General features: G+C 40.4%; 1 protein-coding gene across 12 annotated transcripts in view; it reads left to right on the forward strand.

Annotated features, from left to right (window-relative positions):
• Nucleotides 1-22,862, forward strand: part of Klf12 (KLF transcription factor 12) — a 434,856-nt gene that overhangs the window by 349,191 nt on the left and 62,803 nt on the right. For all 12 annotated transcript variants that reach the window (XM_078015797.1, XM_078015792.1, XM_078015793.1 and 9 more), the window contains one exon: nt 5,465-5,527. In XM_078015797.1, coding sequence (XP_077871923.1) covers nt 5,465-5,527 — 63 coding nt within the window. The remainder of the gene's footprint in view (nt 1-5,464; nt 5,528-22,862) is intronic.

The raw sequence follows: 22,862 nt of genomic DNA on the forward strand, positions 1-22,862 counted from the left end.
AGCGGTTCTGGGGTGGCGATCAGTTAGGTCAGTCAAGGTGAAGACTGAGAATCAACCATGAGGTCTGAGATCTTGGAAGCTGTGAATGATCATGGAAAGTGTGGTTTCACCCGAGGGTTGTGGACACCAACTGGACTGGGTTGGATTCTAGAGAAAATAACAAGTGAGGAAGTGTGGATAGAGTTAGAGTTCATTTCTACAATTGTACATTTAAAGAACAATGTTAAGGTAACAAAGGACTTTCATAGACGCAGGGAGAACAAAGCATGCTCCTGTTACATGCCCTGCCTGATACAGTCATGAGTCACTTAACAGAGACGCATTCTGCAAAACATGTCATTAGATGATTTTGTTGTGTGAATATCCTGGGTGGGCTTAGGCAGACCTAGGTGGTATGGCCGCCCTTAGGCTATATGGTACGTACATCTGATCTCAGGGGCCACACAGGGTGTATTCAGTATTGTATTGTTAGACAATATGTTGTTATATAGTACATGGCTGTATTTAGTCCTATGGCAATTTTAGTTCAAGAAAACTGTGCCTGCCACCTTCTATCTACTTCCATGATAGAATGTTCAATTGGGCTTAAATAAACACTAAGTCTCTCATTAGAGTCCCTGGTGCTAATTCATGTTATCACACCCTCTGGGCTAGGGTGGGGAGTATCTGGGAGTCTGTCAGCCTGGATGACATGCTGGAGGAGAACACACTTGTATTTACAAGTTCCAGATTTGCTCTGCAATAGCCCCGCATAACCCTAGCAACTCACCTAACTCTTCCAACCCAATTTTCTTAAAAAATAAAATGCAGACAATGATGATATGTGGATAAATCACAAAAAGTGTCTAATATATTTTACATGATACCAAGCATATAGGAAGGGCTCAGTAAATAGGTATAAGTTTGTATTGCTCTCATTACTGTCCCTTGATGGGTCACACCTGAAACACTGCGCTGTTTAGTAAACAGAATCTAGGTCTTCTAGTAAAGGACAAAAAATGAGATGCCAGAGATAAGCCATATTTTATAAACCATAGTTTGTAGATCATCTTGTTCTGTAGGTGCTCATTTCTCTTTGTCTTTTCCTCTCCAGTTGTAGATGCATAGAGCATATTTGTAATCTCAGTCACCTGGAACTAGATGGATATTCCAGTTTCATCTTACCAGCCCTCCCTGGAGGGAGGCTGGGAGTCCCCTCAGTGCTGTTGCTGGCGAGAGGTGGCATGCATCTCCTGTTTCCTGGTGCTAAACATGGTTCTAAACTTTAACAAGTCATTCCAAATCTCACAGTCCTGGGAAGTGGGCATCATTACAGTCATGCATTCCCTAATACCAGGGCTACATTCAGAGAAATGTATCCTTAGATCAGGTCATCATTGTATGAACAGAGAGCTTACTTTGCCACCTTTACCTAGTGCTGCAAGTTAATCATTGACACGGTTTCTGATGCAATTAGGACTTGGTAAACAGGAGATGTCTAAGGCTGATGTGTTTTACTAAAGTACATTCTAAAATAATGATAAGAATACAGTACAGCTGGTGGCAAAAGCCTATGATCCCAGTGACTCAGGAGGCTGAGGCAGGAGGATTGCAAATTTGAGGCCAGCCTCAGCAACTTAGCGAGACCCTGTCTCAAAAATTTAAAAAGAGTGGCTGGGACTATAGCTCAGTGGCAGAGCGCTTCTCTAGCATGTGTGGGGCACTGGTTTGATCCTCAGCACCACATTGAAAAAAAAAATAATTAATAAACAAAGATATTGTATGTCCCTCTACAACAATAAAAAGTTTTTTTAAAAAAAGAAAGAACTGGGGATATGTCTCAGTGGTTAAACACCCCTGGGATTGCTGGTCTCTCCCCCCCCCAACAAAAAAAGTATAGTATAGTAAATATATAAACCAGTAATATATTTATTTATTATTATTTATTATCATTATCAAATATTATATACTGTAGGGGAGTATGTGAGCTCTGCCTTTATACCACTGGCAGCACAGTACAGTATCACCACAAACATGTGAGTAGTGCATTATGCTCTGACATCAAAATGGTTGTGATGTCACTAAACAGGAATTTTTCAGTTCCATTGTGATCTTTACACACAGTCCATCATTTGGACTGAAGCCTTGTTATGTGGCATCTGACTATATTTTCTCCATTTGTACAGATAAGGAAACTGAGGCCCAGACAGGTCAAGTGACTTGCCCAGCCCAAATAACACTGTTGGTCAAGGTAGAGCTGGGCTTGGATCCCAGGAAGTCTGTTACATAGTTTGCACTCTTAACCACTTCCTCCCAGCTCTACCTGGAGTGGCAGGATTAGGTTTAAGTTGCCACAGACTTGAGAATCAGGTGTTTTGATGTTCATACTCCACGGGAAGAGACATTTTTATATTTTGACATGTAAAAACTTTTAGACACTTAGCAAGAGAGCTAGATGTTGCAGATGAGTAAGTGTATATTAATAGGATAATTTGTACCCCTGCCCTTAAAGGTATGACTTGTCTGCTGTTTAATGCAAATCAAGTGTAATCATTTCCATCTGAAGTGAACTATCAGTAGAGCACTTTGTAGGATCCAGTATGTCACAGGACAACCAAGGTCTCCCTTGTCTTCAGCCTGGTGTTCTTTCTTTGCATATCCAGTGGTTAGTCCTAAGGCCTGAAACCCTTAGTTACAGAACAAAGTGGCTTTAGCAGTAAGGGAGCCTGTGTGAGGCTGAGAGAAGAATAATGAACATTCCCTGCAAGCTTCCTGCCTGGATGCAGGTGCAGGAATCAGGAGGTCATGAATAATGCATGACATGCAGATTAGGTGGTGGTTTCTCCTACTGGGGTTTTGACTTTTTCTACCTGCCTGGCTGCTATATGTGGCAAGAAGGCAGACCATAGCAAAACATGGCACAATTTAAAGACTGAGCTTTACAAAGCCTTTGCATATCCTTTTGAGAAAATAAATTAGCTGAAATGCATGCCTTGAGGTCTCTCCTTTTTTGGATGAAGTAAATTCCAGGTTATTAATGTGCTCCTTTTGAGGAGGAAAATCTTTCCTGATTCATCTTTCTAACTTAAGAAACCTTAGAATCATTTGGTCATATACCCACAATCAGAAATTCTTTTCCTAAGCCTTTCCTAAGGGATTCTTTTCCTAAGACTACTAAGCCAGCATAAAAAAAAAATATCCATTTATGGAACTTGATCTATGATGAATGAAATCTTTCTAAAAGATGCAAACACCTAGAGAAAATTCTGGTAACAGATCAAACATCATTTTTCTCCACCAATGTATGCAATAAGCAGCATCAGTAAGAGACTGCGTCCATCTCCAAACTTCAACTGGTAGAATCTACCATGATGAAACAAAACAATTTCCTTGTGCTTTTAGGGTTAAGGAGGGAGTAATTAAAGCAGTAAAAGTTTGAAGGAAAGGGTGAATTAAAGAACTGTAAGTACTTGGGCCTGATTAGTTCTTGAAACCGTTATTAACAGGACTCTCACACCTCAGGGAGAGTATAGGTAAAGTTCAAGAGGGTTTCCAGCATTTTCCCTTAGGCCAGTGGGCTTTATCTGGGGAGAAATTGTTTTGGCTCAGATGTCCATTTGGGGGATTATATTTCAGCAGTCAGAAAGAAGAGTAGTTTTGTTACCTTTTGTGTAAGTCTTATGCATTTTTATTACACAGTGTGTCTGTCTGTCTGTCTGTCCCCCCCCCCCCCACACACACACCCCACTGCTCTCCCCCCTTGGGGTGGTAGAATATGAGCTGGCTCTCATTTCTAGCTGAGTCTGTCATTTCCGCTAGGCCCCAGTTTGGCAGGGTGCCAATACCAACAGGTGATCCTTGTAGCTGCAAAACAGCAGGAAGTGGGCTGTGCTTGAATGAGGCAGCTCACCAGAGGGGCTGTCTGGCCTCCCTCCATCTTTCTGCATAATTAACACCCCCTCCCCCCCATGCAGAGCAGAAAATCTGTGTTGAGCAGCTCAGCTGCACCAGCCATAGAGAAGCCTGCGAGGAAAAGAATGTTAATAAGGGATGTTGGAAGAAATCTGCCTTCTGAGTGCAAAGTGCAGTCTGACTGGGGGGCGGGGGCTGGGTTAGGGAAAGACTGCCTTTGGCCTTGGGAGGGGCTGGAACTGTAGTGTTTTAATAGTACAGTGATTTCCACTTGCTAAGCTGCCAGGAGGAACTGGGCTTCTGATGGGGCTTGGTGGTTCCAAAAGGACTTTCAGACCAGCTTTAAAATCCCTGTTTGCTTTCTTTCATGTCTTGTCAATGAAAGCAATGTTGAAGCTTAAAGACGGAAGACAATAGAAACTAAAATATCTCAAAAATCCTAAGAAAAGTGGGACAAAGCAGGGAGTTGGTGGCAGGGACACTGGAAGGGTAGCATGTCCTTTTGCCAGTTGCGGTCCAGCAGCTGCTCCCTTGGGGGTGATACCTAAGAGCTCTGAGCTCCAACCACACAGGACCCCAGCGCCAGACACTGGTGGATCTTTGCATTGTGCACTTCTTTCTTGGCTAAAGTTTGGAAGTGACTCTGCCTTCCTCACAGCCCAGCTGTAGAGCATCACTTCCAAAAAGTTTTTCTTCTACAAACACTTGTCTCACCCTTCCTTCCTCACCCATTCCCACAGTTTCTGCTCTTAGACATTTGCATCATGTTATCTTGCTTTCCAGGATTTCAAATATAGAAGTCCATAGAAGTCCACTGAAAGAGTGGGCACTTGACTGCCTCTTTGTCCCTATTTGTGTGTGTGTGGTGCTGCGGTTTGAACCCTGGCCTTTGCACGTGCTAGGCTACCACTCTACCCCTGAGCCCAACCCTTTATTGTCTAACTGTGCACTCCTCCTGGAAACAGTATCTATAAGAGGGCTGTTGAGGGCTGGCACATGATTTTTTTTTTTTTTTAAGAGTGGAGGAGGTGCAGTTGCTGAGAATTGAACTCAGGGGTGTTTTACCATGAGCTATATGCCCAGCCCTTTTTGAGACAGGGTCTCACTAAGTTGCTTAGGGCCTCAGTAAATTGTTGAGCTTTGAACTTGTGATCCTTCTGCTTCAGACTCCCAAGTCACTGGGATTACAGGCATGCACCACTGTGCCCAGCATGGCACCCACTAAAGTCTACCCACTCTTACACCTGGCCAGGATTAGATTTTCAGTTGACTGTTTTGGAATGAATGAGTACCTGAGTTCATTAAAATTTGATGGACCCACTTTGGGAGCTTCCCAGTGAACATTGTGACAAGCCCTTATTATTTGGGATCCGTAAAAAGGGAAAGAATGCCTTTAGGTCTTCAGGCCCAGGAATTTATTTGCATCCATTTACTAGCAAATTCTACAGGATAGTGTATGAAGCAAACCTAGAAGAGATTATTTATAAAAATAGATGTGGTGTGTTTTTTTCCCCCCCAATTGCAATCAGTAATGTACATTTTCAGTGAGTGTATTATTCTTATTTGCCCACAGGGTACATCCGTCCCCAGTCTCAAGGGTCCGGGGAAATCGAATGAATAATCAGAAGTTTGCTTGGTGAGTATGCAGTCTAGCTTATCCATTTGTTAAGTCCTAGGAGGAGTTTTAATAGGATGGTGTTAAAGTCAAGAAGATGATTCCTGACGTTCTAGACAATACATTGCTACCAGTTGAAGGGTATAGTATGCCTTTCATCTGAAAAGACATAAATAAACATTGATACAATTCCTTTCTAGCCCAAACTCTTCACATAGCAAAAACTCTTTGAGTGCAGTATTTTTTCCTAACAGATATGACTTCATTTCCCAGGACTATCCAATTGTTACCTTTAAAAAGAACGTTTTCTTTCTTTAGTAAGATCTAGTCAGCAACCTAGATTTTTCTCAGGTACTAACTTCAGTTTCTCATGAGGATTTTCACAGTTAGGTATTTAGTCTATCATATTAATTTTAGTGATTACTATTTTGGTGATTCTCCCTCCCACCGGCCTTAGCTTTAAATATCTAGGAATTTTTTTTTTTTTCTAATTGGAGAAATACCAAGAATCTTTTAAATTGGCAAATTATGTCTTGAATAAACATATAAATGGAATTTATAAAAAGTTATTTTACCACAAAATATTGATTTTTGATTCTGTAAAGGGGTAAAGGCTTTCACAAATGTTAACACACAAAAGAAAGAAAATAATGTTGGTTCAAAATGTTGTGTTTGCTTACATTTCTCCAGCCACAAACTAACCTTTCAACATATACTGTATTCATAGAAAGGAAGAGGAAAGAAACAAAAAAGAAAGAGTTGAACTGTGTAGGATATTACTTCAAAGGTGAATGGAAATTCACAGATCTCCATTTTTCCTTCCTTGGATTTGCTTAGAGTGGCATTTTGATTAGAAACTCTGGCTTTTTTTTTTTTTTTTTTTGTGTGTGTGTAGGAAGATGATTACCAAAGATTGAGCTTCCAAATTAATTTTATTCCTAAATCAGGGTTATTTTTAGTCACAAAATAATGACACTTTGAATCTGAATGGTACCTAATCAACTCTCCTCCCTTCCCCCATTAAATCTAATTAACCCTCACAATAGCTTGGTGATGTTGTTAAATATTATGCTTTTTTTCTTCATAGAGGGGGAAATGGAGCACAGAGAAGAAAGCCATTTGCTTACACACTGCATAAAAGCTGGGGTATCCTTCCTGGTCTCTCACAATCCCTAAAGTGTATTGTTCCCTGACAAACCTAGAAAACAGAGGGAACCATGCAGGTGGTCATTACCTGAAAGCAAAAGAAGAAATCAGTTCCCCCTTCCATTGCATGGAGTTTATGTTCTTTCTCAATCCAAGGCACATGGTCCTAAAGGAAGTTCATGACATACAGAGTATGAGACCCTCAGGTGAGCCACAAGAGCCAAGGGATGAGGACAGAATTGTCAGTCTTGAAATCCAGTTTCTCCAACTTGGTTCTCAATGGCCAAATTGAAAGTCTGAGTACATAAATCTTCCTCCCTTTTCCTTTCTGGACGACTTGAATAGTGATAACTGGCTCCTACATAATTCACAGCATATGAGTTTAAATTACGTTTATCTCCAGAGAAGGAATTCATGAAAAAACAAAATGACTTTCAGTGTTAACCTTGAGAAAATTCGACTTTTATTTATTCAGCAACATTTATTTACAGTCCCAGTCACTGTTAAAAGCACTAAATTAGAAAGATAAATAAAATGTGCTTTCTACCCTCAAGGGGTTGTGTATGAGAGAGAGAACATGGAAAGGGGAGACCCATCAAGCCTTGTGTGTTCATCCCTTCCCTGGGTGTATGTATTGACGTCATACACACATTACTCGATGAGCATATGATCTATAATACAAAATGGATGATTCTCTAAGAAAATGTATTTATAGTATAGTGTTCAAAGGGAGAACTTATCAACTCGATTTATGACCAGTTTGAGAGTGGAGAGTAGGGGAAATCTCTTCCTTCATTTATATGGATAATATAGAGACTGTCATAAAATCCATCCCAGAGAAGAAAAGCTTTCTTTGAAGACCTGGAATTAGTAAGGAAGCAGAGAGTTGAGCTTGTGCCTCCTTTGTAGATTGAAATGGACATACAAAGTCCTGGAGACATTTCTGAATTGATGATAGCACAACCATACTGGGTTTAAATATGTTTACTTCAGTGCGTCAGGAGTTAAAATTTCTATGTTAAAATTTCTATGATATATACTACCCTGAATCTTCCTTGGGCAAATACTATGAGACTGGTATATGGAATAAATCACCCGGCCAAGAAGAAGCCCTTGAATCACCCAGCATCTTCTTCTAGTGCAGTGATAAACATTTGGTAATTCTCTGTGAAATATTGGCCTTGAAAAAAATCGAAACCTTTAAATACCCATCTAGCAATAGAGAGGAAGGGAAAGAGATAGTTGATGTCTTCAAAATAGGAGTGTGGGATAATTTATAGAATTAGATGTCAAGTTCATCACTAGCTTAGCTCTGGCTTTAGTTAGATCCTTAAACACTATTTTGTGAGTTAGGAGCCATAGTTCTTTGAAGGTGGGGAGCAAACGCTCCACTCAGTGCAAAAAAAAAAAATATTATTCATCACATAAGCAATTAGAATTTGGTGAAAGATAAAAAGACTTGAGGTAATGCATGACATTGGGTAGGTTCTGAAAGTCAATGACCGTGGTTGATAGCTACCAAGCCAGTGTTGATTATTGAGTAAAGAGAGTTTAAAACTGTGAGTAGTGTTTTCCTCTGCACAGTGTTGATAAAGGTGGCATCCATTGGCCTCTTGAATGTGGCAGCCTTTCCTCTGGAGCTGGAGAAATGTGTGGACAAGAATGTCTGTTCAAGGCAAACAAAATCTGCTGGAACAGAAAGAATGTGCTCACAGTGTATGCATCCAGGGAAGAGTAAGCACCAGGGCTTAAAGAATCCATGACAGACATCAGGATGTGGGACCATGTGCTGACTCCCAGGAATTAAAGGATGCCCATAAGACCTTGTTGCAGTGTGTATCAGAACCCCAATGAGGACTATAAGATCATCATACGACTCATTTAATATAGAATTAGTCAAAGATAGCAGGCCAGTCCAGATATAAACTCTGCCTATCAGAATGTCTTTTGCCTCAATGCCACCATCCATGTTAATAGGGGTCTCTTGCTGATTTGAGGATTGAGGACCCTCGGGTTCAGCCATGTGGACCTCTTTGTGTTTCATGTATTGGTCCTCACTCCTCTTTCCTTCAATATTGGCCACAAGTGCAGGTAACCACACCTTCCTCTGTCTAGTAACTGCCATAAGAGAAAAAAAAATTTTTTTCTTTCTATACATTTTATGTTCATTGGCTGAAACCTTACTAATTAGACTGACAAAAGACAGATTAATAAAAGTAAAGAGAGGTTTGTTAATATATGCATCACCTATCACCAGCTGGCCAGTCTGGCAATATGAACTGGGTTAAAAGGAGGTGGCTGTATCCATAACTACGAAAATGGTGAAGAAACCACGCAGCTCACAAACATAAGTTTCTAAGACAGGACAGTTCGGTGACCCCAAGGGTCAGCTCCAGCGCTACAAGGAACAAGATAGTGAGCGTACCCCGAACCCCAGTTTTTATTTAGGGGAAAGACATTCGAGAAAGTTCCACCCAAATAAGGCAAGGGCTTGGGTTTCCAAGGATGGAGTCTTGGTGATGCCTTGTGGTCAGCAGGTTGATTGACATCTTGGGAAGCCACACCCATCTCAGGTGCTGTGTGGGACCACAGGCAGAGCCAGAGGAAAGGCACACAGGTGTCATGTGTTGCACAGCCCAAGAAGCGCATAATGCCAGTCTAGTCCCTCATACACTCAAATACACATAGCTCACACACACACACAACCCATGAGTGGCTCTCGACAATCACGACAATCATTGGTTAGAACCTAGGCTTATGAAGCATCTTAACAAAAGAACAATAGAGAAGGAACACAACTGGATGGCAAATTATGGGAAGGTAAATAGACAGGATAAACTAATGGGAGATAAAGGCTGGTTAGTAAGGTGGTTGTGTGGATTTCTCTGATGCCATCCCTGGGTCCATATGGAAAGTTGTCTCTTGAGATTAGGAGCCATCCTGCCCATCCTGATAGAAAGAGGGAAAGGGGAGGGTGTTTCTTGTGTCTGCTTTTGTGAGTTGCCTTCAGCACATAATAATTCTTATGTCAAACTGGCATATTTGGGCTTCATACTCTGCCCTTCTCCATGTGAACCCTTGTTTAGAGCATTTGCTACACTTTCTTGCTCTGTTTGGAGCAAATGAGCAAAATTCCTTATTAGAGAGTTAAATGTGAAGATCAAATTGTTCTTTGCAGATCTTTTTTGCTTAAAGCTATTATATTCTGATATCCAATCCACAGGAGAGTGACTGTTTCCAAGTTACATGTGTCCTTTTCTTATCAAAGATATGATAGAGATCTGGAATCTGTTCTTCAGTGTGTAGGTATAGGCTCGAACAGGACAGGGAGAGGCTTGCTGGGAATTACCTGTGAACTGGACATTGAAGTCGATTTGAGTCTCCAAAAATTTCCAGGATCAGTGTGAGTATCCCGAAGACATGCTCAGCTGAGTGTTCATCCTGAGCTTCTCACCCCTTCCTCCCTCCTCTGTGCTTCCTGTTCCACCTGCTCAATTCCTACGGTTTTAAAGGAGTTGGGCATGTATCCTTGTTTGATGATGGTAGTGGTAGTGGTTTTTGAATGTGTCCCCAAAACATCAGCCAAGGGCTGTTATGTAACATTGGTGGTGGGTGTAACTTGAGAGAGTTTTTTATGGGCTCTTTTGATGATGACATAGACAATAAAGCATCTCTGTTTATTAATAGAAATTGTCATCAGTAAAATAGAAGTAATTTTCTCTAACCAATTGAATGCTGTTGCCACCAGTCTGTTATGATTTATTTCCTACTGACATGCCTGAGATTTTTATGTAGCCATATACACAAAACAGTCCCAGTTTTAATAGAATCTCTATGCAAATGATGATACATTCTGGATGTGAATTGCATTTAACATTTGGATGTGTGAACATTTTGTGTCACAAATTTTTCAGAGGGCAAAAAGAACCTTTTCACAATTTGAGGTTTTAATGTTGGAGATATAGTTCTACAGTGAACTTAAATATTTATATACACACAGTTACAAATGTTATATGGAATATTTTTGAGGAATAGCAGCAGCAATTTATGGAATTTTTGCCATTAGAGTAACGTGCTCTCTTTTTTAAACTTTTTTTTTCCCCATAGTAGATGATGGCACTGAATTTGTTGCTATCAGAAAGCTAATATAGGGCATTTCCAAATTCATAGTTTCTGAGATGTAAGGAAAATGTAAGCATCACAAATTCAGATCAGCCTCATTACTTTACACACGTAGAAAAGGAAGCCCCCAGACAACAATGTAACACGTCAAACTTGGGCATAAATCCAAGTCCCTACACACCTGTCCAATAGTCTTTCCACCAGGTGGTACTCGTCTACCAGCATGGAGACCAAGAACAGATGAAGGTTTAATTCATTGCAAGCTAAGCAGAAGGTTTTTTGCCTGGGTGGTTCCCATTATAGTGACATGTAGAACAAGCAAGAGATTAGAAAAGGCTTGGTGAAGAGTTTGGTGCCCTCACCAACACGTGGCCTGCACTCTCTGCCAGAATACCCACCCACTGTCTTGCAGATCCTTGTGTACTCAATATTCATGATCATGTTCTTTTAATTACCAGAGTCTTCCACTGTCTTGCTTCTTGATGTATAGAACAGAAAATCGTGATATTACATGTGGACTTTAATATATGAAACTTACAGTTGAATGCCTAACCCATGTAGGTTTTGGGTTTTTTTGTTTTCGTTTTTTCTTTTGGTCTTGTTTTTAACATATACATATTGGCAAATCAATAGGAGGGGTTTGCCTTTAGGTTTTGTTTGGAAGCTTGCTCCTTCTGATGTTTGATAGCATATTCTGAAAATGGGCCATTAGTTGATGTTGGCATGAACCCATTCCCTGGATATGTACAAATTACAATAAAAGGAAGGGCCTCACTCGAAGCCATCTCCAAATTCACCTCCCTTCAAAACCACATTCTTTATATTATATATAACACAGTATCAGCTATTTAATTCTTTAATGGGTTCAACCAACTCCTTAAATTCAGTTTGATGACAGTTATATAGATTTTAAATTAGTGGTTCAAGGCTGAGAATGTGACTCAGTAGTGGAATACTTGTAGCATGCACAGTGCCCCAGGTTCAATCCCCAACACCACAAAAATAAAATAAATCCAAATGCTGTAGTGTTAATTTGTAACCCCACATGCTGGGCATAGTGGCGCACGCCAGTAATCCCAGTGACTCCTGAGCATGAGGCAAGAGGATCACAAGTTCAAGGTCAGTCTCAGCAATTTATCCAGGTCCTAATCAACTTAGACTATTTCAAAATAAAAATAAAAAGGGCTGGGGATATAGCTCAGTGGTAAAGTACACCTGGGTTCAAACTCCAGTACCCCAAACAAACAATCAATTGAATAAACTTGTGGTCCATCTCAAATTGACCTTATGAAAGAACTTTGACCTAATTTTCTTAAATTTTTTGTGACCCAGAATTTCAGCAAAGACCTCTGTGATAAAAGTGGTTCACTTCCTGTTGGCATCAACTGATTTTGTCTCTAGTTATTGCTTTAGCCAAATAAAGATGATTCGGGAAAGAAAGTAGGTTATTTTTCTGTAATTGTTTACCTAATTATAGAATTAGGGCTGTAACATCATGCTGTGCATAAACGTGACCACTTCTGAGACATTTTTCTTTTAAAAGTCCCCGAGTATTTTGTTTTTAGCAACGAGCAACTCAGAACAATATGATTGTTATTTGGAAAACCTGGTAATAAACCTATTAGACAGGTCAGTAAATTCTTTGTTGATTTCTATTGGCATTTTCTCAGCATTGTAGTCAGGTGTAAGACTATCATGTCATGTGAACTAAGTATAGCATGACTGAGAGATATTAGTTCACAATTCAAATGACTTGTTTGCGCCAGATATTATGGCGCATGCCTGTAATCCCAGGGGCTCGGGAGGCTGAGGCAGGAGGATTTCAAGTTCAGAGCCAGCCTTAGCAATTCAATTCAGCAAGATCCTGAGCAACTCAGTGAGACCGTCTCTAAAGTATAGAAAGGGCTGGGGATGTGGCTCAGTGGTGAAGAGCCCCTGGATTCAATCCCTGGTACCAAAACAAACAAAAAAAGACTTGTTTATAATCCTGGGATTTGTAGCATATTTGCATATAATTGTTACCTTTTAGGTTGGTTTTATACAGCAAAGGATAGTTAAAATTTATACAATGTGGAATCATGATTTACTCTGGGAAAGTTCTTTTTACAGGGTTTTAAGTTGTGTAACATGGGTTATTGTCTATTGCAATCCCCTCCCACGCTGTTAAACCTGTTCAGATGTTAAACTTTAAAATATTCATCATGTTGTAATGAAACCTGAAGAACATGTGGAATCATTAATATATTGTGCAGGACAATGTTGCCTGATTTCTTAGAAATGAAGAAATGTGTATCTTTAATAGCACTAGTACGGGTCATGTTATAATTAACATATCACGTTAATATGAAGAAAGATCTTATGATACGTGTGTGTATGTATGTGTGTATCTACATACATATATATGTATATACATATGTGTGTGTGTGTGTGTGTGTGTGTGTGGGTGTATCGAGAAGTTTGTTCTTTCATGGAATCATTCAGTAGGTATATTTGGGCTAAAACATTGGCCATCCATTATGAAGTATAGATGATTCCTAAATATGTATTTGAAGGAATAATGGCTAAAATTGGAACCCAGTCAGAAATCCTAATGTGTTCATGAATATGCTGAGAATACTGCTCAGGATTATAAATCTTAAGGTGTTGCACGTGGGAATGCTCAGTGTGCCAGCAGTTTTGTTTTGGTTTTCCTCTATCAGTTATTTGTGTAATGTCATCTTTCAAGCCATGGAAGTTTCTCTGTATATATATGTGGACAGTGTACTAGCAATTTTAAAGTCAAATATATTCTCCCTGTATTATAATGGTTGTCACCTGGCCACTAGCAATTATAAAATAAGACAGGTACCCTTGTAATTATTGTATTTCTTTTAATCCATTTTATAAGTGCAGTTGATAGTATGTTTATCAAAATTCCTAAACCAACCCAGAATCAGACCAGGGTTGATCACAGCTACTTAAGTGCACGGTTGGAAGGCTGCCAAGTCTGGTGGAACCCAGTGTCCCCTTGTAGCCATTAACTCTAAATTATCATTTAGTTTAGTCTTCTTTATCAGATAGGGTTCCTTTGTTGGAAGTAATGGAAACTGACTGAATCTGGCCAACTTAAGCAAAAGGTAGTCTTTCAGAAGGACGTAAGGCAAGTTATGGAGGCCAGAGAAAAGCAGAGGAGCGGGGTCTCCGGCAGCACCACATCCAGGAGAGCACCCAGAGTCTAGGGAGCAGGGCTAATAGGCTGGCACAGGCCTGGAGTGCCTCAGCTCCACCGCCTTCATGTCACCCACTGGAAAATGGGTATGGCCACATATGAGGGGTCCCGGTCATTCAGGCGCCCAACCTCTGACCAAAGGAGATAGTCCTACTAAGGGCACCTGAGGAGGGAGTCATTTCCCAAAGGAAGAGGTTAGTACCAAAACATGATGGGAAACACTCCTCATCCTAAACCAGCACCATCTGTTTATCCTTCTAGACGCTGTTGCTCAGGGCAGTAGGGACTTTAATGTCTTCCCTTTGCAGAAACAATTTTTTTTTTTTATAGTTTGGATAATTTAAAAAGTTACACTATCATTAATAACTAAGATCAGTGGCTTCTCTTAGGTCTTACTCTTGATTATTGAAGAGCCCAAACTGAGGATGTTTAATCAGAAGAGACCCAGACCCCCTTCTCCTGGAAACTTGCAAGTGTTTGATCTTAATCACCTTGAACCTTCATTACTCCAGAGTCTGCCTTTCATCCACGTATTTTATAATGTGTTCTTTAAACCTAAACATACATAGTTCTTGTGATGACATATAAAATAGGCAGAAAGCAGAGCAACCACCTATGAAATGCTTAAAACTTGTGTCTACAAGTTTGGGTTCTGGCATAAATCTGTCACTGATTCAAAATTACTTTTTTTTTTTTTTAAATTACAGCTCTGGGAATCAAATTCAGGGCCTTACTCCCAGGCAAGTGCACTACAACTGGGCCACACTCCCAGCCCCTTAATTGACCTTTATGCCTCCTACACATCAGTAATTCTCTTTAAATGAATGAATGAATGATGTCTGACCCAAACTATTTAAATTGGGTCTTGGGAAGAGTGCCTAAGAGATAAAACTGTTCATAGTATCACCTTGGAAGAAAGTGCTTCATAAACCTTTGGTATTAGCCCACCATCAAATTTCAGCTTTACATAAAAGGAATCTCGTTACTACCACCTAGGTGATTCATTGACCCGCCCAGCATTTATTACAGCCTCAAATGAGGCTGTAATTTACTTCAAGTCCCTTGGACCCTTGACTCTTTAACAGCATAGGATCCTTGAGTCTGGGTGGGTATAGGCTTAGACTGCAGCTCAGTATGTGAGGTAAATGTGTTTTCCAGAAGGGCTACATGTTACATTTAAGCAGAAACGATAGCTGTCCAATAAAGAGAAGCAGCCAGTTCCCCTCAGTTTCTGTGAAGGCTAAATAAAACTTCTCTGATGTGTGCAGAGCACCTTTATAAATGGACACATCAAGTTACATCCTGTGGAAAAGCAATGATTTAAATCACCCATAGGATTAAATTAATGTAATTGTAAAACAGAAATCTCTCCAGTTCCATCTATTTTCCCATTCCTCTACTCATGGCCTTTTTTTTCCTCAGAAACCTAAATAAAAGGAAACATGGCATTTCTTAGTGTTTGCAGTTTGTAGGATTCGAGAAAGAAAATACTATTATTTATCACTTTTGGAATTATTTTGTGCTCTTTGAAGAACCCTGTAGTTTAACTGAAGAATGGACTGATTTCTTACCGTGAAAGTGACTTACAGCAATCTTCCTCAAACTGTACTGGCTAGGAAGTATTTAATAATGAAAATTTTATAAAAGGAAGTATGGAATTATATTGGTGGTAGGAAACAAAGGCCAAGGCAACCATGTTCAGAACAGAAGAAAGCTGCTGCCACCTACAGGTGAACGTTGGTAAAACTTGAGCATGTGCTGTGAATACTGGGGAAATGGTCTTTAGAGTAGACTTTGTGATATGGTCTTAAAATTGAAATGGGCCAGGATGCCTTAGTCTCTAACTCTATCTGGGACTAGACTCTTTCTACCCTTCTTGTCCTCTATTAGTGGGTACCAGTGTTTCCTGTGAGATTCTGGTGACCTGAGTGAGTTCTGCCATTTAGTGATCATAGATCCTGTCATTGGAAGTTTTTCCTCTATTACAATCGCAAAACAATTTTTGGCAGGCCAGCATGGTCCTGGCAGGTAGAGAACATCTTTTCCACACTCCAGGCTCCCGGCAGGTCTTTTCCAAATATTATCTTCGGAGCTCCTCCAGGACTACACATGTCATAAGATTGTGTGGCTAGCCGTGTGCAGTGGTGCACATCTGTAATCCTAGTGGCTTACGAGGCCGAGGCAGGAGGATCGCAAGTTCAAAGCCAGCCTCAGCAAGAGTGAGGTGCTGAGCAACTCAGTGAGACCCTGTCTCTAAATGAAATAGGGCTGGGGATATGGTCAAGTTCCCCTAAGTTTATTCCCTAGTACCAAAAAAAAAAAAAAAAAAAAAAAGATTGTGTGGCTAATGTTCTTTTTCCAAGGAGAGGGAAGAGGCAGGGGAAACCTGTGTGGTGGGGGCCCAAGAGTCCTGGGAACACCAGAAAGAGAACACTTTAAGCTTTGCTTAAATTATATTAAAACCTGAGCCAAATGGAGAATAATATAGTTTGCCTCATTGTCATTTTGATTATTATGAATTGACTGTGCATAGCCCCAACTTTAAAAGAAATTTTCTTCCAGACATTTTCTTAAGGAAAACCCATCCAAATTAAGACACCGAACCAGCTAGCCATCTTGTGGTGCCATGTTGGGCTTGCTATTCTGTGCCACCCTGGGGGGAGCTATTTACCCTGCGTTCTCTGTGAAGCGGGCCTCCAGCAGCAAGAGAGTAAACAGTTGGTGCGGAACGGTGGAAAAATCCAAGGAGAATACTCGAGTTTGCATGTCTGCCTCTCTCTCTCCCAAATGGGAGACTTGATTGAATGTTGGTGATTGCTGGGATGGTTTTCAAGGGAAGAGGGCTTCAAGAAATGCCAGAAGATTCCAGCAGTGCCTTTTAGCCAATGAGGATGGAAATTATACTGCTTCTTCACCTTAAGACGTTTCTGCCTTGGTAGAATGTACTAGCATAATCTCTTTTCTGCCTAGCAGCTATGTGGCCTTCACTTGCTTACCCTTTTTATTTTCTCTTAACCTGGATTTAATTTCTACCTACAGTTTAAGTGCTCAGAGTCTATGTCATTTATAAACCTGATCATCTTTGTGACAGAAATTCTTTTTTTTAAATTCAATCGCATTAATATTCATGTTCATTCATTTGTTCCCTCACAGTTACTGTGACTGGGCAATCCACTTTGCTATAATCTGAGGATATTGGGTTTTGTTTTTTTTTTCTTTGTTTAGTTTAAACCCAGGGGTGCTCAACCACTGAGCCACATGCCCAAGACTTTTTATTTAGAGACAGAGTCTCACTAAGTTGCTTAGGCCTCACTAAATTGTTAAGACTGGCTTTGAACTCAAAATCCTCCTGTCTCAGCCTCCCAAGCTGCTGGGATTACAGGGGTGTGCCACCTGTAATCAAGACTCTTGCTCTCCTGGGGCTTACCTTGAAGTTCAGTGAGATAGACAACCAGCAGGTGTCTGATGTGGTAAGCATGCTGATGAAAATCTCCCAGGGACATGACTGGAGATCATGTGCAGATGCAAAAGCTGGGAGGCTGCAGGCAAGAAGGGGCCAGCTGAGGGAGGGTCCAGGGAAGCTACGCCATGTGCCACCAACAACTCTAGCAAGGCCCTGAGATGGGAGGAGACAAGGAACATTCAAAGAACCAAAAAGCAAGACAAGGTCAGAGGTTGGCAGGAATTGAAACATAGAGTGCACAGGGTCGGGGCGCTGGAAGTCACAGGACGATTTTGAGAGTGAAATGATTGGATTTCTATTTTTAAGGCTAATCTGGCTGCTCAGGGGGATAGGACTGTATGGAGGAAGCAGGGGAGTGAGTGGGAGGCTAGGGCTGTGTTTGAGCAGAAGGGTGGGGCCAGATTTCATAGAGTGGCATTGGTAGAAAGAGGGAAGGGATGCAATGAGGACGTGTTCTGAAGGCATTGTCCGTCATTGCTTCTGGAAGGAATGGAAGGGACAGAGGAAAGTCAGAGCTGATTCCTTATTTTAATGTGAGCGACTTGTGGTTCTGGATGGGGGCAGACAGAAAAGTTTTTCAGACAAAGAAAATCTGAAGATAAAACTTTTTGCCCACAAGCAACTGATGAGTCTAAAGAAGTGTAGTGACCCAGTCCACACACCCACAGGCAAGGCAGCGTGCCTGTGTCCCCAGGGGCAAAGGACTGGAAGTTTCATTCTATTTCTTTCTGGTTCTTTGCTCTACCTCTATGTACGACATGTCAATAGGCCACTCTAAAATATGGGACTGCTTCATGAGCCACTTAACTGCAACTAAATAAATGGATCTTCGTACATGAGGGCCTCTTTTCCCCAAACATTAAATACCCTGGCCTCTTTCTTCCATGGAAAGATTTTAGCACTAAAAGAGCCATTGGATTTATTTGTTCATATCCCCAAGCTCAATTTTCTGCCCATTTTGCCATATACAAAATCACCCAAGCTAGAAACCTCATCGGAACTCCCACTCTGCCAAAGCCCACAACTGTTTTTGATCCTAGGTCTCCCTCTCCTGAGTATTTCTCAGCAATGTTGACTCTCTCTCACCCCACGTGCCTCCTCATATCTTGCCTAAAATATTACCCTGAGCCCGCTGGTCTCACCGCATCAGATTCTTTCTGTTCTCCTGGAGCAGGTCCTCACCATGCCTGAGTGATCATTGTAAAAGGCAGGTGGAGTTGCTCCTCTCTTTGCAGCTCTGCTGTGGTTCATCATATTCACAAGTCCAAAACCCTTAACCACACACAATGCCCTTGGCAAACATCTGAAGCCCCTTGCATCACACCAGGCTTCTCCCTTCCCATAAATCTGACCCGTCTTGCATGGACTCTATGAACAGTACTTTACCCAAAACACCTTGATCATCAAGGAAGTCAGTTTGGAAAAACTTAAATTCTCCTCTTTAAAACTTAAATTCTCTTCTTAAAAATTTAGCTTAGAAATTCTCTTCTCTATAAAAACTACCATCCCCTACTCTATCACCTGCTTCCTCTCTGATCCGCGTCACCATATGAACCTTATTATCACACCTTACAATTTATTTGATTCGTTGGTATGAGTGTGATGTCTTCCCACCACCCCTCAAGACTGAGACCCTTCAGAACTCATCTTCCCTGGCTTTTTGCACACTGTATGGTTCAGGACACTCAGAGAACTGGATCAATGAATATATCTCTTTCAATATCTTCACCATATTGGTGGGAAAACTGAGGTCTCAGCTAGTTTAAGCCCTTTGGTCCAAGTATGCACAGCAGCAAATGAGAGTGGAACTTCTGTCTCCTAACTTGGGTGGTGTCCTTTCTACTTTTTGGTAGCTATTTCCTACCCCTTAGTATTTTCAAGAAAAGTAGAAATACTTAAATTTAGGAGGATTGTTTTTTTCATGTTAGAAGCCTGAACACATTAGTTAATCATCTCTGCCCAGTCTCTGTTTATACTGTCATGCTTGACAAAACGTTGGAGGAACAATGTTGGCATACCAACCTGAAATTCAGAAGTCGAGATTTGACTGTTCTGTCACTCCCTAATTAATGTAATCTGGGACAAGACTGAGTCCCTCATGCCTGCTCTTGCCCATTTATTTCACAGAATTGATGCAATAATAAATGGAGATTATGTTGGAAAGAACATTTAGCCATAGAAGGCAAGATCCTACAAAATATCTCAGCAGTAGTATTTGTTACCTTTCACTTTTCTCTTAAATGTAACCTTCTTTATTGATGCCTCAAAATAAATACATTAGTAAGGTTGCTTTCTCTTCTTATTTCCACAAACCATAGAGTGTTATAAAGGATTAGGAGTTCAATTTTTACCTCTACCTGACTTTTATGGCCTTCCCTCTGATCCACCTGATCCTGAATTTAATTATCAGGCTTATTTTAACACTCTGTCTCTTTGCTTTTTTTTTTTTTTTTTCCTGCCTCACAGTTCTTCATGGCTGAGTGAAAAGAGCTTGATTAATAAAAGCTTGCCCTTTTATACTTCCTTGTAATTAGTCCAATAAAAAAGGGTCACCTCCTGAATGGGCTTTGTGTGGCTAATTTTTTTTTAAAACTTTGTCCTTTGGGTATGCAAATTTGATGGCTTTTTTGTTTCTGGTGTTTATGAATGGATCTGAAAATCAACCTCATAATTTTTTATTGACATGCATTCTGAGACACAAACACCCTTCAAACATCACAACTCTGGAAATAGGATTTGGAACAAGCTTTAAATTCTAGGTCTGGGGTTTAACAGGATTAAAGCATATGACACTTTCACATGGACAAAGAATAAATACCTTTCTTTTTTCTTTTTCTTTTTAGTCTCTTTGCTGACTCAGCTAGTACTGAATTTGAAGTGACACTGTGCAAAGTGTCGGTACAAGTTGATAGAAAGAGTTAAGAGTCATTTATCTTTGTGAGTCAAGAAACTAGGCCTCACCAGCTTGTTGTAAACTTTGGGCCCATGGCCCCAGAGTGCACACCCAAAAGGGCCTCCTGATATGATAAACTCAAGATGGTTTACTCTGTAGGAAATGGCCACCAAACAAATCTAGTGTTATAATTGGCCACAGAGGGAGATGTGGCCTCCAAAGTACTGAAGGTAGATTTTTATTCGCCAGTAATTTTTTAAAGGCTTTAAAAACTGACCTGGGGTGAAGAAATACAAAGAACAAGTTTCCAGGCAACTCAGGAAAGAAGCAGAAGATTTGGAGTCAAGGGATGCTGGTCATAATCCTGTCTGTTATTGACCTTTGCCCTTTAGCAAGGCATTAGACTCCTCACTACCTTGCCTCTGGGGTCAGATGCAGCAAAAATATTTTCTTTTCCCACAGCTTAGCAGATTAAAAGTTACATGTGTCATGGTTTGGCCTTCCATAACAAAATGCCTTAAACTGGGTGCCTTCAACAACAGAATTTACTTCTCATATTTTTGGAGAGTGGAAGTCCACAATCAAGGCAGCAGCTGAGGATTGGGTTCCCACCGAGGTCTTCCTCTGACTTGCAGACGGCTGCTTTCTTCCTGTGTCTTCACAAAGTGAAGCAAGGGAGAGCTCTGGTCTTTCTTCCTCTACTTACAAGGACACTGATCCCATCTAGGAGCCCCACCCTCGTGACTTCACGTAAATCTAATTACCCCCACAAGGCCCGATCTCTGAATTCCATTACATTGAGGGACAGGATTTTAATGTTTGCATTTGGAGGAGATATTGGAGTAACTAAATCACTCTTAACTTTTTGAAAGATATTATCAATCCATAACAGCGTAAACTGAGGTTAAAAGAGCTGTACAGAGCTGGATCATATATGTTAGATGTTTTTATTAAAATGTCAACTCTTAATTATCAACTCCCATAAAGCCAATCATCAAAATACCATCTATGTCTGACTTTGCCGTCTGCGTGACAAAGGAATCTGATATGGTTTTAGGAATGGGACCTCGAATCAATAATTTGCTCCCGGGCATGCCTGGTTATATTGCTGGTAAATAATTCATCCTGTGGTGGTGGAGGTCAGTCCCCAAAGTGATTCTCCACAAACTCCTCACTGTCATCACGCCTCTCCGGAGGAAAGCAAGGAAGTCTGAGCACACCAGAAATGGACAGTGGACCTTATTAGAACCACTTTCCAGTGACATTTTACATTCTTAAGCTCCTTAGAGTTTCACACAGTTTCTTCTATATCATTTTATTTACTTCTCATCACAGTGCTATGAGGTGTCCTGAAAGATGTCATTATCTTAATCTTTAAAACTAAGGGAGGCAGAAGAAAGAAAATAGGGATTAAAGGATCAGCCTACTTACTTTTATTTTCATAGTTCTGTTACTATATATTAACTCGGTAACCTTAGACAAGTTATTTAATATCTCTGTGCCTCTGCTTCCTAATCTATAAAATGGGGTTTACTAATATAATAATACCTGTCTCATAGTTATTATGAGGATTAAATGTGCTGCATCACATAAAAGCTCTAAGAATAGTGTTTAGCAAACTCTAATGTGGACCATTATTATAAAGGGATGGAAGACTATATGATGCCATAACTGATATGTAGCTAATGTTATTGCTCCAAAGGATATAACTAAATGGACTTGGACATTTCCATGACATCTTGTTATTTACTTGTCTTCCCTTACAAACCTTCAAAATGTGCATGTTCTCCAAAGTTCCATATCATTTGTATGCTCTCCTTGATAGCAGCCTTCTCCATAGCTAAGTACTCACCCCTTGTTGAAGGCAGCTTGGATTCATCACTTTCTCTGGGTTACCACCACATCTGTCTATCACAGCCCTTAACTGTGTGCATGAGAATAGGCATATTGCCTCTCTGTTTTGGACTGAAAGTCTGGCCCATAGTAGGCATTCAATGAATTCTTGCAGAACAAAGAAGAACAGGGTATATCTTTAATCAGAAACTGTTCTAACTCCATTTTTTGAATGATATACAAAAATGATTTTAAGATTTTTCCAAAATTTGCTCCATTATAATAATTAGCTAATTAGAAATCAGACATATTTTGAGCATCTCTATGCCAGGAACTATGCTAATGCGGGTAATTTAAAGAAATACTCAAGGGCTTTTGTCTTTGGGGAGAATTCAAACCTTCACAAGTGAATTAGTAAAGTTACATTGCCACTGTGTGTTGACAGTCTTACAGAGATAATGTCACCTGTTTGTCACAGGTAGGTCTCTATGTCTTACCAATTTAATGTGTTTGAATATATGTTGCCCCTGGGAGTCAGCCTTTGTCAATATAATGAAATTCATGAGTAGAAGTTATTTATATTCATTTCATTTATAAGTTTTAAAGAAATGTACCATTGTCTTTGCTACTTGATTGCTTCTTGTAGTGTGCTTTAAACACATGTGAAAATAGAATAGTAGTTGTGCACATG

The sequence above is a fragment of the Ictidomys tridecemlineatus genome, chromosome 6 (genome assembly GCF_052094955.1).
Source record: "Ictidomys tridecemlineatus isolate mIctTri1 chromosome 6, mIctTri1.hap1, whole genome shotgun sequence".
Taxonomy (NCBI): Eukaryota; Metazoa; Chordata; class Mammalia; order Rodentia; family Sciuridae; genus Ictidomys; species Ictidomys tridecemlineatus.